This window comes from Ochotona princeps, chromosome 10 (genome assembly GCF_030435755.1).
Source record: "Ochotona princeps isolate mOchPri1 chromosome 10, mOchPri1.hap1, whole genome shotgun sequence".
In the NCBI taxonomy this organism is placed as follows: Eukaryota; Metazoa; Chordata; class Mammalia; order Lagomorpha; family Ochotonidae; genus Ochotona; species Ochotona princeps.
The window spans coordinates 69,144,694-69,161,542 of record NC_080841.1 but is presented as its reverse complement, the minus strand read 5'-3'; the positions used below and the strand labels follow the sequence as shown (position 1 = coordinate 69,161,542).

The following is a 16,849-nucleotide window of genomic DNA, read 5'->3' as shown; positions in this document are numbered from 1 at the left end:
ACTCCAGGGGTGCGAGTTCCGGCAGGTTCTGGGTCACCAGGGCTGTGTGACTGCCTGCAAGGTGGTTGCTGGATCTGTGAGCCCCAGGGGTTGGGGGCAGTCCAGCATAGCTCAGATCTCCTGGCTCAGTTCCATGAGTTCACCTAGGAGAACTGGTCTTCCGCAGCATAGAGGGTGGAGTACTGGACAACAGACCATGGTGCACATGGAAGACATGGTAGCTCACCAGGGCTTGCAGAAGACATCTGGTACCATAGCAGTGAATGGAAAACAGAACATAAGGACAACTACCCCAGCCAAACAATGACAGCAAACATCTGGGCGATTGGAGACTATAAGGTTGATTGTGTCAGCCAATGGACATAGGAAGGGATTCATCATCCATAGATCAGTGAAATCTATAGCATTTCAGAACTATCGCATCCTCCTGGGCAGAATCTTCTGAACATGCGCCATTGTGACTCTGGGTTGATATTGGGTGGCCTTTCCCCATTCTTGGGTACTGGGATGGTGGGGAGGTTGGGTATGGCCTATGCCCTTATCTCTCCCACCTAAATGGGAAGAAGATATAGAAAGTTTGGAAACAATGGTCACACTCACTTCTCTCTAACCCTAGATCCTTCCCACCCTGATCAACTATGTAAACATCATATATATATATATATAATATGGGGAAATCAGTTGAAGAGGGAGGGGGTATGACGAGGGGGGAAGGGAAATCCCAGAGCCTGTGGAACTGTATTATAAAATACTAAAATTAAAAGAAACCTTAAAACAAACAAACAAAAAATATATCCAACCACTCTAAATTTGAATATACATGACATGGGTTTTCAAATAACTCTATAAATGAATATAAAAAGTTTTAATTTCAATGAGATGGTATTTTTATAATACACCAGGATCTTCACAGATCACTTTTCAGCCTTGGATGGACATCATAAATCTGTATGAAAACAACAGCCTTAAAGTAATGTTAACTGTTTCCACAAGAAAACAGAAGTCAAGATCCAAGCTAGAACCAAATGGCACACCATGAAATGAGACAGGAAATGAATACATAACACATCTACTTGCCTTTTCCTTTTATAAAGGAAAACTGAAACAAAAAGCTAGAAGCCCAGAAGTTATGCTTTAAAGATCATTTCAGCACCATTATCATCATTGTCACCACTGTCATCATCATCATCATCATCATCATCAAAGGTCCTCTGATTATTTGACAACTAAGAACTCTACACAGGTTTTTCCTAAAAATCTGACTGAATGATTTGAAAGACAGTGAAATAGAGTAAGAGAAACAAGGAGAGGGAAAGAGAGAAAGAAAAGAGAGAGAGATCTTCTGTTTGCTGGTTCACTCCTGAGATGGGAACAACAAAACCATGAGCCAGGAGCTTCTTCCAACTGTCCCAAGACAGTGGCAGCGACCTATGCACTTGGCTCATCTGCTGTTCTCCCAGGTCATTAGCCGGGATGCTGACATTATAGGTAGCAGGCAGCAGCTAACTTCTTGCGATGCAATGATGGCTCTCCTTTCACAGGGTTTGAAGTGGTGGTTCTAGATTAGTATCTGAGAAGCGTGGAGTTCAAGATCTGTCCAGAGGACGGCAGGATAAAGAATATGAAATGGTATCTGCCACTGTCACTCGCAATCTCTTCTAGTATGTAGCAGTGTTTCACAGATATGACCTGTCATAATCCATTAGTTCTAATGGTTAATGGATCTTTATTTTTTTTTAAGTTTATGCAATTTCAATGTACTCAAAAGACAGAGGAACAGAGACAGAATTAGATTCAGTTTCCACCTGAGTTAAGCTTACATTTTTAAAATCCCCTTTTCTTATGAACTTTTTTCTTCTCAAATATGCACACCTTCAATCTGCATTAATTACATAAAAACTGAAAAGAAAATAAAGCAATAGGAACATAAAGACTTGGAACATTTTAAATATTTTTGTGGACTTCTTCCCAGACTAAAATTTCTATTGTACAATTTACCTGCTCTGGAGGTTAGTATATCCATTATTCCTGCTGCTTTACTTGGAATGGAATCTTCCATTTCAACAGCAGGCTAAATGGGTTTTAAAACAAAATGATTACTAATGTGTACCTCATGCAGTATGTAGTTAATAATTCAAGACAAAAATATAAAACTTAATTACCTTCAGATGAGGGTATCTCTCAGGAGACTCTAAAAAGCGAATAGACACATAATCGATTAAATGTAAAAATGATAGAGGCAGAGGCAGCCACAAACTGATGCAGTTAGTACTGAGCTGAATCCTCAAGCCTGGCTTCAAAAATGATCACTTTAAGTTTAGTTTGGAGATTTGCTTTTTGATTAGGAAAGAATCTGAAGAAAAGAAAAGCCAGGTAGGTTTAATAAAACATGCAGTTAAGATTTCGAAAATGAGATTATGTTTGAAATGACAGTAATCAAAAAAGAAAAGTGCACATTTACCATTACAAATACGCTGAGTGGTGAGGAGGAAAGCATTCTTTAATCAGAGAAGCAAACATGACTTTAAGAATGCATGATGCCAAAGCTGATGGTAGAATGCAGAGCTCACTTTGAATACAACACGGAAAATCACTTTTACCTTTATACTACAAGTATTTATCGTATTCTTTAACATGTCTGATAATTTGGGAAGTGTACAGTTGCAACAACAGTTAAGCCGGATGTAGAATTCAATTCTTAGCAGAGAACGTTTTCTTAATTGATCAGATTGGATATACACTTGTAGAATAAAGGTTCATAAAAACTTGCATCTTTTTTCCATACCCACGTGGGCTACTGGTATGCCTATACTTCTTGTATTTTCTAGTTTAGCCGTCTTAGTATTTCTTGATCCACTGATGCAAGAAGGTATATAAAACACATCTAAGAAATAAGGCATATTAAGATTTCAATATTGAAATGTAGCTATCAAAAAGGAAAACATAAGTTTAATTGTCACAGAATTATCAGTATCCTTTTATACTGCAACATTTATACAATATCCACATTAAAGGAATGAACTCTATGATGTCTTCTGCTTCCAAAAGTAGTTTGGTTAGGTATACCATGTCAGTCCTTACAAGGATTTTACGAAACATCTCTCTAATAAAAAATATCAGTTGTCATTAAAAAATTAGTTAATGCGTCAATCTTCAAATTAATTCCACCTTAATAACTAACATCAATGCCACATATTATTAATGCTTAACAGTTAAGGAGAGAGAACTGAGTGACTGTATTTTATTCTGATTTTGGCACTACATTCTGCTGCCAGGAATCTCCAGGCTTCTGGTTGGGTGTGCATGTTCTGAAGTCATTTGAAGTAGAGTTCTCTTAATTCCCTCCTCATCAACAACAAAGTCACTGAACTAATTTCTTTCTTTCCTCCCTTCTCTTCCCTTCCCCTACTTCACTTTCCAAGGGAATCTCCTGAGTTGGGGTCTGCACATCTCCTCTCTACCATCTTTCTTTAAACTATCCCCACCACTTCTTTTCTTGCATTTATACCTTGCATCTAACATTTCTGTCTCCTTAGCACTTTGTTCCTTCACTCCAGCCACAAACACGATCAGAAATGAAAGCAAAATAAATCTTTCCCTCTACCCTGGTAGGTCTTGAACCATCAGCCAGTGGCTCCTCCTCCAGATTTCTCTGTCCATGCGACTCAGGGCAGGGTGTGAGGACCAGCAGCAGCACAGGTGTCACCTGAGGTCTTGTCACAGCTGCAGAACCCCACATGGGCTGAATCTTAACAAGGTGGCTCATTCATTTGACAACATGGGCTGTATACTGAATCTACTTCCACATTCCATTCCCTCAACTGATTCTTCTGGAATCCAGTATCACGTTTCTCCCCCTCTATCCCACAAGTTGAAACTGAAGTTGATATAAAACATTTTCTTGGTCTCGCCATAATTAACCCAACTCTCTTCTTTCCAACTCTTATTTTGGCCTTAAGGATGTTATTCTGTGAAGTAACAGCACTTCAAATGACATCAAATTGCACACATGGATGGCTGACCACAAAAGCAGTATTTTACCTCATCACCGTCCACTACTCACAACTGCTTCTTTTCCCTCACTCCTATACACTCGGCTTTTCTCATTAATTTCCTCCTCCTTTCCTTGACTTTATTTCTTGACATTCCTCAGATACTAAAATGCCTTGAAATGGGACTATTAGCTCTTTCAGCAGCATTCACAATTTAATCGATTGCTGACATGTGGCAAGACACACAATTTATCCTCATTTAACTTCTCTTTTATCTCACTGTGTATTTAATGGGTAACTTTTCTTGGCAGTCAGAATACAGCTGTGTTTTTATTTTAAATAAGCGTTCTGTCAAATAAATTTTTAAATAAAACTTAGTTCTTACCATCTACTTGCTTATTTATACTTTTTCTTCTTTGGTTTGCAGCTTCAGACTCATCAGTAGACTTCTGCGGAGGGCTTTCAGAAATGCTCTGTCAAAATTAAAGTCAATGATGAGCTGGTAGGACGGTTCCTAACCACTTACTATGAAGACACCAAGATTACCCACCTTGAAGCAAGCAGACGCAAAGAAAAAGAGGTGTGCACTGAAAACCAAAACATTCCAATATACAACTCCAGATGTGTATCAAATCTGCCTTATCTCCATTTCTACTAACTCTGCCAAGCACATTATTGATACTCAGCAACAAAATGTATTTAAGGTCAAAACATTCAAAATCTCACAATAGATTCAAGCAGCAAGTCACTATTTTCCTACATGAAATTTTCAATAACAGTCTACCAAAACTTAACATACCCCAAATTAGAAATCCACATATCATTTATAACTGTCACGTTCTTTCTTAAACCCTGTGGCTGCTTTACTGTGCTTAACCTTTAGACAAAGTACCCAATAAATTAAGTCACTGAAAATCACTGTGATAATTTTGGCTTCTATGTATAATTTAAAAAACTGACAATTACGATGTTTTTTCGCATGTCTTTAGTAACATTTTTATGAATGAAGTCATTGACATTAAATCATTTTTTCCAACTGTGATAGTAAGAGACCGACTGTGATACTGTCCGTCTTTAAATCAATTAGTAGTGCTGGGACCACTATGCAGTAACTGTTTCAGTGTAAGAGATCAGTGCTGCCTGTGCCTGTCCACAGGTATCACCACAAAATAAGTCACTGTTATTTTAAACTAGTGTTAGTAAAAGCATGACTACTACAAAGCTATTGAATGAATTTGATTTTCTAGTTTCTTTCATTAAAATATCACTAATCCAAACTGTTGCTATCACAATCCCACATACTTACTATTCTCCATATATATGCATATATGTATATATTTTTTTTTACTGGAACGTTCCCTGTAAATACATACTTGACAATCCAGATACACAATACTTTTAATTTCTACACATATTTTTACAAGTTCCAAATTGGAAAACACTACAGTGCAAATTCTTTCTCTTGAAGTCTCATTAGGTTTATGTCTATGCATATGACAGAATCATCCATTTGGACATGGGATGAGCTGGGTTAATTCTTTAATATTTATTTATTTATTTATTTATTTATTTAGTATTTTTAGAAAAAAACTATACAATTTAAAAATAAAAATCCCACCCGATTATTGGCTTCCTGGAATCACATTAGGATAATCAAAAACACAAGATGAAATGCTTTAGGATCATATACACCCAAAGAATCAGAGAACAAAAACTGTATTGCTTTTCTGCCAGTGTCTCACTTCATAGAACAGCTGTTGGAGATATTTTACAACAAAACTTATATTGTCTCCATTTAGCACGAGAACCAGGTTGTGGTTCTACATCATCTAATACAAGGTTCATACACCCATCAGAGACAATGATATGGAACACAGCCACGTATTTGCCGGCTCATACAGCCACACCTGAATCTGATCTCTCTTCTGTACACTTCGACTCTGGTCGCAGCACACTCAGGGTCGAATCATAAAAAGACCACCAGAACCAACATGCAACTTCAGAAAGCAACATCCGAATGGAAGAACTGGACTTTGAAATTTTCACTGGTTTTCAGACAGCAATGGCAAACTTGATTTCAGACACCAAACTGATTCTGTGTGTTTTTGAAGCATGCTTCACTGGTTTCACTAAATAAAACCTGCAGCTTGTAAGACTGTACCATGCAGCAGAAATACACTCAGCACAAACTTACATTATAAATTGTGAGTTAAAAACATTAGGACATTACAAAGGTAAGAAAGGAAAGCTCCCTTTGCAGCCATTTGGTCTAACAATTACGATGCAAGCTGCGACATGTGCATCCCATACTGGACAAACCAGTCCAGCTCCAGCTCTGGCTCCCGATTCTACATTCTTGCTAACACACAGTCTGAGAGGCAGCAGCTGATGGCTCAAGTAATGGAGTCCTTGTTACCCACTTGGGAGCCCTGGAGTGAGTTTCCAGACGCTGGCTTTGGCCTTGTCAAACCATTGCCACTGCAGACATTTGGGGGAGTAAACCAACATATTGGAGCTCTCTCTTTGCATTACTCTGTCTCTCAAATAACTAAAAAGAAAAAAAAATCCCTTCTTTGTTTCAATATCTATCAATCACTATATTAAAAATAGTGACAATACCTCAGAATCCCAAGGTGATTCTATGTCTTCCTCTTCACCAAATCCTAACGCAGACATCATGTCTAGAAAAGGTACCCACACAGCCATTAATGAGAACATTTATTACAAAGGATTTTAAATAAACACATAGGTCAACTCCATTCACGACTATTCCAACCAATTAAAAAAAAAAAAGCAATGGCAAGAGTAAATCTCAGAGGGTTAAAGAAATTGAAGTTTTAGGAAGAAATTGGTAGAATGAAGAAAGATAGCAAAAGAAAAATATTAAAAAAGAATTCTTTTTTCTAATTCTGTAAAAGATTTCATTGGCATTTTGACAGGCACTGCACTGAATCTGCAGATTTCTTTAGGAAATATAGGTATTTTGACAATATTAGCTCTTGTACAGTTGCATATTCACTAGGATTTCTCCTTATATTAAACAACAACAAATATAATATTAGTTATTGTAAAACATTAGCAAGAGATATTTTTCCACTTTTGTGTGTGTCCTCCGTAGTTTCTGTCAACAGTGTTAAAATTTTCATTCTGGAGATTTTTCACTTCTTTGCTTAAATGCAATCCTAACTATTCAAAATTTTGTAGTTATTTGGAATGGGATTTCTTTCTTGATTTCTCTTTAAGCAGACTCATTACGGTGAGTTAAACTGTAAATTTTTTAAAGATATTTTGTATTCTGTGACTACTCAATTTATTATTAATTTTTGCTGGAGTGGTCAGACTGAATTAGATAAAGCAATTCTAAAATTCAAATAGGTTACAAAAGATCCAGAATATCCACAGAGATCCTGAAAAAGGAAGATCTCTCTCTCTCTCCTCTGTTAACTGTGGCTTTCAAATAAAGAAATCTTATTAAAAAATCCATTATGTCTCTGGTATAAAAACTGACACATGGATCAACAGAACACAATACAAATCTTAGAACCTAGTCCATGCGTTTACAACCAACAAAGGTACGAAGAACATACATCAGAGAAAGAAAAAGGAGTCTTTTCAATAAATGGTAACGGCAAAACTGAATATATATATATATATAATATATATATATATATACACATATATATATGTTATATATAAATGCAGAGGAAGGAAATTAGATGCCTATCTTTTATACCTACAGGAATCAACTCAAGATGGATCAGAGACGTAAATGCAAGATCTGTAAATATGAAGTTGTTAGACATTGGTATAGAAAATGATAGTTCGGAGAACTCAAAGTGCAAAAAACAAAAGCAAAACTAGGAAATGGGAATATATCAAACTCAGAAGTTTCTGCACAACAAAGGAAGCATTCAAGAGACTGAAGAGAGAGCTGACAGAAAGGAAGAAAATATCTGCGAGCTACTTATCTGACAGAGGATTAACACATAGAATATATCAGGAACCCACAAAACTTTACAAGAAAAACAACAACAAAACAACCAAAACTTTTAGGAAATGGGCTAAGGATGTGAGTAGACAGTCCTCTAAAGAAAAGATATAACTAGGCAACAAATAAATGGAAAAAATTATCAGTATCACTAGGCATCAGGGAAATGCAAACCAAAACAGGTGAGATATCCCCTCACCTATTAGAATAGGTACCATCAAAAAGAAAGTAGGAAGTGCTGGTGAGGATGTGGAAAAAGAAGAATTCTTACACACTAGTGGTATGAAAGTAAATTAATGCAACAACTGCAGAAAGTACTAGAGATACCTCTTTAAAAACTGGAAATGAAACTGTCTTAGGATCCAGCAATTCCAAAGACATTACATTACTGTATTAAGACATCTTTGCTCCACCATGTGTACTGCGCCACTGTTCACAATGGCCAAGACAAGGAATCAACCAAGGTTCCATCATAAATAGGTGAAGAAATCGTGGTATATATTCATGATGGGATCTTACTCTGCTGAAAAAAACATGAACTTCTATGATTTTCAGCATTAATGGATGGAATTGGAGGACACCGTTTTAAATGAAAGAAGGCAGACTCAGAAAGATAAGTCCTGCATATTTAAACTCACACATGCAAGTTAAACACAAACAAAACCAGAAACAGTCAGTCTGCACAGAGAATGGTGATCAGCAGGGGCTGGGAGGTCCAGAGGTGAACTGTGGAGATTTGAAAAATGAGTAGCAGATCAAGAGTTAGAATGAATAAGTTCCTAGTTTTATGCAGAATAGGAGGGGAACTGCAGTTCACAATAACACAGTGCATTTTCTGTACCATATAAAAAAGAAGCTACAAGCCTCTCACGATAAAGCAATGCCAAAGAAGGGGAAATGTAGATTATTATGTACACTGTATACATGTACACAAGCATGAAAATGTCACAGTAGCCTATAAAGATACAAAACAGTGGAATATCTTTAAAAAGTGCTCTATTTGCATCTAGACACATTACTTTAAAAATAGCATTTAGACACAGAAAAATAATTCACAAACATACACCAACTCACCCCTTCTATTACTCTTGTGGACATCAGCAGTATGGGTCAATCCATCATTATTCGTTTGTTCTCTTGCGGCACTTTCATTATCAATGTCAACTTCTTTTCTTCCAATTTCCGGCTTTGGCATTTCTTCCTATGAAAACAAGAAAACACAATTTCAGAAAACATCCACTGGCCTGGCATGATGGTTCAGTTGCTAAATCCTTACCTTGCATGCGCTGGGTACCATGTGGGCATCAGTTTGTGACCCAGCTGCTCCACTTCCCATCCAGCTCCCTGACCGTGACCTGGGAAAGCAGTAGATGAAGGCGCAAAACCTTGGGACCCTCCACCTGTGTGGCAGACCTGGAAGAGGCTCCTAGTCCCTGGCTCCTGACTTTGGATCGGCACAACCCTAGCCATTGCAGCCACTTGGGGAGTGAACCAGCAGATACAAGATATTTATCTCTCCTTCTTTCTGTAAATCTGACTTTTCACCAAAGTACATAAATCGTTGTTTTCAAATTTTAAAAAAAGGGAAAAGAAAACATTGACTTGTTCAAGTATACTCTATTAGTTGAGCAACTGAAGTGAATAAAGGAGACAAAGGGAAGGAGAGTGAGTTCTACCTGGAAAACCTAGGAAATACTGCAAAGATGTGGCAACGTGGTAAAGCGCATTCTAGGCAGGGTAGCAGGAACAGAAGGATGAGGTATGAGACACGGCAGAGGGATACTGAAGTCATGGGTTAAAAACAGACTACACTATGGGCCTGGCCCAGTAGCCTAGTGGCTAAAGTCCTCACCTTGTACACACCAGGATCCCATATGGGCACCGGTTCTAATCCCAGTAGCTCCACTTCCCATCCAGCTCCCTGCTTGTGGCCTGGAAAAGCAGTTGAGAATGACCCAAAGTTTTGGGATCCTGCACCCGCATGGGAGACCTGAAAGAGGCTCCTGGCTCCTGGCTTCGGATTGGTGCAGCTCCGGCTGTTACGGCCACTTGGGGAGTGAATTATTGGATGGAAATCTTCCTCTGTCTCTCCTCCTCTCTGTATATCTGCCTTTCCAATAAAATTAAATAAATTTTAAAAATAGACTACACTAATTGTGAATGTGATAGGAAAATAAACAAGAAACTCAGGGCCAAATTATAAACTGATAATAGCTACACCAGTATTTTCCAAATGAAAACAATGGACAGAGCTGGGATGGTCCAAAGCCAGGAACTAGGAGCTTCTTCCAGGTTTCTCAGGTGGATGTGGAGCTCCAAAGACTTGAGTGTTGCTCTGCTGTCTTCCCAGGCACATTAGCTGGGAACTGGAGCAGACATGGAGGCACTGGGATTCATGCCAGCATCTATGTAGGATGATGGTGCCACAGTGGAGGATTAGTTTTCTATGTCATGGTATATGTCCTGACATCATTCATATTTAACACTCTTAGTGGCAGGCTGGGCTAAGCCATCACCTGCAATGTTGGCATCCCATATAAGCACCAGTTCAGAGTCCAGCTTCTTCATTTCTGATACAGCTCCTACCAACACATCTAGGAATACAGTGGAAGAGTGCCCAGATGAAGCTCCTGGCTCTTGGCTTAGGCCAGGCTCAGTCCTGGCTGTTGCAACTATTTGGGAAGTGAACTAACAGTTGGAAGATCTCTCTTTCTCTTTTCTTTTCTGTTACCCTACCTTTCACACAAAATAAATAAATCTTTAAAAAAAAAACTTAACCTTGTAAGGATTTATTCAACCTTGCAGCAATAAAACCAACAGTGTCTCAGAACTATCAACCACTCAAGCAATACCCTTGGAACATTCTTCTCCATATCAGGGTTTGCCAGATGACATCAAGTGGACATCCCCCGACACTGGGCAGTAATAGTTTGGCAGCCGGGAGAAGGTCCCATCTCCTCCATGGCTCCCCTTCCTCCCAACCTCAGACACAGGATAAAAAAGAAGAAAAGGAAAATTAGAAGCATTTGTCCCACTCTTCTCCCCCTATATCTTGACCCTCCCAGCTCTAATCAGTGGTACTCATGGGTGTGCAACCTTGTCAACAATACAAATGACATAAAAAGTAAAATAAAACTAAAAAAAATATAATGAAGCTTACAAAGTTTTTAAGTTGTACAAGAGAAATGCTGAAGTAACTAGAGAATATTGACGTAGTTTAAAAACGATGTATTTATTAGAAAGGCAGCGTGCCATAGAGAGGGGAAAATTAAAGAGATATCTTCCATCATCTGGCTTGCACTTCCTACAGCTGAAAGAGACAGTGATAATCCAGGTCAAAGCCAGAAGCCAAGAACTACGCCGGCTTTCCCATGTTGTTGGCAGCGGCTCCAGTATTTGCATCATCTTTCGCTGGTGCACTAAAGGTAGCCAGATCAACAGTGAAGTGGGGATGGAGGGCTCTCAAACTAATACTGCCAACATAAACACCTTTCCATTTCACTGCTGTCAACTTTTTGGTTCCCTCACAGCTCTAATTTTTCTTTTTTTTTTTTAAAATACTTATTTTCATTTGAAAGGCAGATTTACAGAGAGAATGAGATACAGAGAAAGATCTCCCATCAATTGGTTTGCTTTCCAAATGGCTGTAATGGCAAGGACTGAGACAGGCTAACACCAGGAGTCAAGAGCTTTTTTCGAGTCGAGCCTTTCCCTACTGCCTTCCCAGGCCCTAAGCAAGGAGCTGGACCAGAAGTGGAGCAGCTGGGACATGAACTGGTGCCTATATGGGATGTCAGCATTTGCAGGTCTCATACTGAAGTCTTTTCACTCATTTTCAGCTAATTTTTCTAACTAATGAAAAAAAGGCATGGTTTCATTCATCTGCACGTGTACATCCAATTGTTCTAACAATGCACCATTGTCAATGAGAATTCTGTTTTCTGTGTCCTTGTCTCGCTTTGGTAATGCTGGTCTTGGATGCATGGAAGAATTTCTAAAAATTTCTTCCTCTTCTATTTTTGAAATAATTTAATGATTGGTGTGAATTCCTCTTAACTGGCCTATTTAGGTATCCTCCATGCTCATGACTTAATCCACATAAGCTGTGTATGTCCAAGAATTTGGCTGCTAATTCTAGGTTATCAAATTTCTTACCATATAGTTACTTATAATCATCTCTCATAATCCTTTTTATTTGGGTGTGGCCAGTCCTAAAGTCTCTGCTTTTACCTCAAATCCCATGCCCTTGAGACACATCTCTCCTTCTCTTTCTCTCATTAACCTTTTTGTATTGTCTTATTAGTCTCCATCATTTCTTTGTGCTCTGGATTTTACTGTTTCCTTTTAACAAGTTAAGATGTGACTGGTTATTGTTCTCTAAGTTCTTGAGCGCAGTAATAAGTAGTTTGAGAGATTCCCTCTCCCCACCTTTTTTTCTTTTTAATGTGGGTATTGATCGCTACACAATTCTTACATTGCTTTTGCAGTATTTCATAGCTTTTGATACCTTTCTTCCACTTTAATTCATTTCAAGAAATGTTTTAGTCTATTCCTGCATTCCTTCCTTGAGCCATTGCTTATTCAGGAATAACTATTTAGTTGCCATGTGTTTGTGTAGTTTCCGATTTTTAAATTTTATTTTTATTACACTTGATCAGAGAAGACACCCAATATGACTTGCATTATTTTTAAGTTCATTTAGCTCTGTTTAGTGACCTACCACATGATCTATCCTTGACTACTGAGGAGAGCGTGTGTTCTGCAGCTGCTTTACAGACAGTTCTGTAGATGTCTGTTAGGTACAATCAGGCTAGATGCAATCTAACTCTGCTCTTTCTTTTTTTGATTTCTATCTTGTTCATTTCTCAATTTCTGAATGCTGAGTGATAAAGTAGCTATTGTTATTGTATTATAATCTACTTCTCCCCTTAGATCTACTAATATATTTGAGTACCTCAATATCAGATGCAAATATTTGCAAGTTTTATTTTCTCTTACTGTACTGTGCACTTTATCTTCCTTCCTGGTCATTTTTTTTTTTTTTACTGTGTTTGATTTGTAAACTATTTTAGTAACAGAAGTATAGCTATTTCTTTCTTTGGGGTGCTGTTTGTATGGAATATCTGTCTCTATCCTTTTACTTTCAGTCTACTTATATCCTTAAGGTGAACTAAGTTTGTTATAAGCAGCATATAGTTGGGTCCATTTGTTTTCTAACCCAGTTGGTCACTCTTTTTTTTTAAAAAAGATTTATTTTATTTTTATTGAAAAGTCAGATATATAGACAGGAGGAGAGACAGAGAGGAAGTTCTTCCATCTGTTGATTTACTCCCCAACTGGCCGCAAAGGCTGTAGCTGTGCCGATTCGAAGCCAGGGGCTAGGAACTTCCTCTGGGTCTCCCACCCGGGTGCAGGATCCCAAGGCCTTGGGTCATCCTCAACTGTTTTCCCAGGCCACAATCAGGGAGCTGGATGGGAAGTGGGGCCGTTGGGATTAGAACCGGTACACACATGGGATATTGGCTTGTGCAAAGCGAGGAATTTAGCCACTAGGCTACTGTGCTGGCCCCCACTCTGTCTTACAATAGGAGAAATTATTCCATTGACTTTGAAGGTAATTACTGATAGGTAATGTCTTTCTCCTGAAAATCTGATATTTTTAAATACGTTTTTCTGGGCCCGGCGCAATAGCACAGTGGTTAAAGTTCTCGCCTTGAACATGCTGGGATCCCATATGGGTGCCGGTTCTAATCCCAACGGCCCCACTTCCCATCCAGCTCCCTGCTTGTGGCCTGGGAAAGCAGTCAAAGGACGGCTCAAAGCCTTGGGCTCCTGCACCCACGTGGGAGACCTGGAGGAGGTTCCTGGCTCCTGGCTCTGGATAGGCACACTACTGGCCGTTGTGCTCACTTGGGGAGTGAATCATGGGACAGAAGATCTTCCTCTCTGTTTCTCCTCCTCTCTGTATATCTGCCTTTGTAATAAAGATAAATAAATCTTTAAAAAAATAAATACATTCTTCTTATTGCACTTCCTTTCATGATTCCTAGATTACAAACCCCATTTGTGGCTATGTGATTTTTTTCTAGTGGTACACTTTGATCCCTGGTGTATCATTTTTGGTAAGTCTCTATATAATACGTTTTGCTTTAAGTTACCTGTTAGGCTATAACAAATCATCTTGCAATAATAACAACTTAGCTGATTATAAGCACAGGAGCAGAAAAAGAGATAAGAAATTCCAACACAGAACCCTACATGTATGCTCACGTCCTCCTGTCAATTTTAAGTCTTGATGTTACTCATGCTCTCTATCTATAGCATCGCCCCCAACATTTTACTGCAGTCATTACATTTTTTTTTAGGTTTTCACAATAAAGACATGCGTGATTTCTTTCTTTCTTTTTTTTTAAGATTTATTCATTTTATTACAAAGTCAGATATACAGAGAGGAGAGACAGAGAGGAAGATCTTTCGTCCGATGTTTCACTCCCCAAGTGAGCCGCAACGGGCTGATGCGCGCAGATCCAAAGCCGGGAACCAGGAACCTCTTCCGGGTCTCCCACGCGGGTGCAGGGTCCCAATGCATTGGGCCGTCCTCGACTGCTTTCCCAGGCCACAAGCAGGGAGCTGGATGGGAAGTGGGGCTGCCGGGATCAGAACCGGCAGCCATATGGGATCCTGGGGCGTTCAAGGCGAGGACTTTAGCCACTAGGCCACGCCGCCGGGCCCGACATGCGTGATTTCTATACAATGTTTACAATACCAAAGCATTTTGGCATTGTTAGTAGTTACTCTTATCAATGAGGTTTATAAGTTTTGGGCAGAGTTACAGAGATAAGGAGAGAGGTCACAGCTGAGCTGATCTGAAGCCAGGAGGTTAGAGGCTTCTTCTGGGTCTCCCATCTGAGTGTAGAGTCCTAAGACCTTGGGCCATCCTCCACTGCCTTTTTAGGCCAAAAGGACTGGAACAGAGTAGCCGCAACTCAAATCAGAGAATGTACGGCTTGCTGGCACCGTAGGCAGAAGTTTAGCCTACTATGCTGTGGCACTAACCCCTAACAATGAGTTTTTAATCATGATATTTTATTTATTAGTGTTTTTTAGTTTGGACAACTCCCTTTAACATGTCTGGTGGTGATAATTTTTCTCAGCATTTGTACATCTAGAATGTTTATATCTCTCCCTTATATCTGAAGGATTATTTTTCTGGATATAGTATTATTGGCTGACACTTTTTTTTTCCCCTCTAGTACTATAAAGTCTCATCCCACTTCCCCAAGACTTTTGTAGGGAAATTTGTAGTCAGGACAACTGAGACTCCTTTATGTGTAATTTGCTTCTTTTCCACTGTAGCAGTGAAAATTCTTTTTACCTTTAATCTTGGAGAATTTGATTATAATATGTCTTGGGGCACAATCAGTTGGGTTGAATGTAACTCTAAACTCTTGACCTTCCTACACTTGGATAGATACATATTTCTCTAGCTTTGGCAAATTTTCTGTAATTTTTTGAATGCATTTTTAAAAAAAGGTCTTGTTTTTAAAATTATTATTTGAAAGACAAAGTTACAGAGAGAAGTAGAAACAGAGAGTGATCTTCCATCTACCGATTCATTCCCCAAATGGCCGCAATGATCAGAGCTGAGTTGATCCAAAGCCAGGAGCTTCCTCCAGGTCTCCCACACTGGGACAGGGGTCCCCTAGGCTATCCTCTGCTCCTTTCCCAGGGCACAAGCAGGGAGCTAGATCAGAAGTATAGAAGCTGGCATTAGAACTGGTACTCCAAGCAATGCTGGCATCACAGTTGGAGGCTAAGTCAGACCTTGAATGCACTTTCTACTTCTTCAGCATTCTCAAGCAACACTTGAATCCCAATTAATCAATTTTTTCTTTTCATACTATCCCATATTTCTCATAAGCCTTCTTTATTCTTCTTGTCTTTTCCCCCTCCTTCCAGTCTTTTCAAAAAGCCTGTCTCTGAGCATTGATTCTTCTGTTCCATCTAATTTGGTATTGATGTCTTCTATGATGATTTGAATTTCACCCAAGTGTATTTTCAGTTGAAGAATTTCTGCTTGATGTTGCTTAATTACTTCCCTCTCTATCAAATCACTATTAAGAATACTAAATAATTTTTCTCTGTGCTCTTGAATTTTGTGGAGTTTTCATAAAGCAGCTCTTTCGTAATTTTTATCTAACAATTTGGAAATTTCACCTTCTAGATGGGTTGATTTCTGGTACCCCATTTTGCTCTTCAAGAAGGGTCACAGTTCCTTGCAAGTTCCTGAGGAATATTGGGGAATGACAACATTTCTGTACTGCAGGATTAGTTTTAGTAATCTAGCTTTATTTGCACCTGTTCTTGTAGATCCTGTAAGAAGTCTGTTTTCTGCTGAGGTGGTCTATGGTCTGTCTGCAGCTCAAGTGTGGGCTGGCTGTCAGATGCTGCAACTATTAGGCCAATCCTGGCTGATCAACCAGGACCACAGAATACTCCTGGGCATTAAGGTAGGCCCAGAGGCTCTGAGACAATGGCCTGCGGAAAGGAACTGCTAGAATCTGCTCCATGTTGGATTTATCAGCCTGGCACTGAATTCTGAAACAGTCCTGTTTCCTTGCTATTTTCTCAAAGTGGTGGGTAGGATGAATGACGCAGCTCCTCAGCTCCTCAGGCAGGTTCCAAATGAGTCACATCTGGGTCTTAGCCTGTAGCTTGGTGGTATTATGTGCCAACACAAGTCTGTCTCACCATAGCTTGGGTCTCCATCTGACACTGGGGCAAGCGCACAAACTGCATCTGTAGACACTGGCCTAGGGACTGAAACTCTCGGGCTCTGCCATCACTGGGCTTTTCCAGCTCAGCACTG

At 39.2% G+C, this 16,849-nt stretch overlaps 1 protein-coding gene across 1 annotated transcript in view; it reads right to left on the bottom strand.

Annotated features, from left to right (window-relative positions):
* ANKRD26 (ankyrin repeat domain containing 26) overlaps positions 1-16,849 on the bottom strand; it is an 89,117-nt gene that overhangs the window by 52,471 nt on the left and 19,797 nt on the right. Inside the window, exons 10-15 of the mRNA XM_058669574.1 lie at positions 9,055-9,181; positions 6,612-6,673; positions 4,378-4,465; positions 2,786-2,884; positions 2,163-2,191; positions 1,999-2,071 (exon numbers count right to left, since the gene is read on the bottom strand). Of these exons, the coding sequence (XP_058525557.1) occupies positions 1,999-2,071; positions 2,163-2,191; positions 2,786-2,884; positions 4,378-4,465; positions 6,612-6,673; positions 9,055-9,181 (478 nt within the window). The remainder of the gene's footprint in view (positions 1-1,998; positions 2,072-2,162; positions 2,192-2,785; positions 2,885-4,377; positions 4,466-6,611; positions 6,674-9,054; positions 9,182-16,849) is intronic.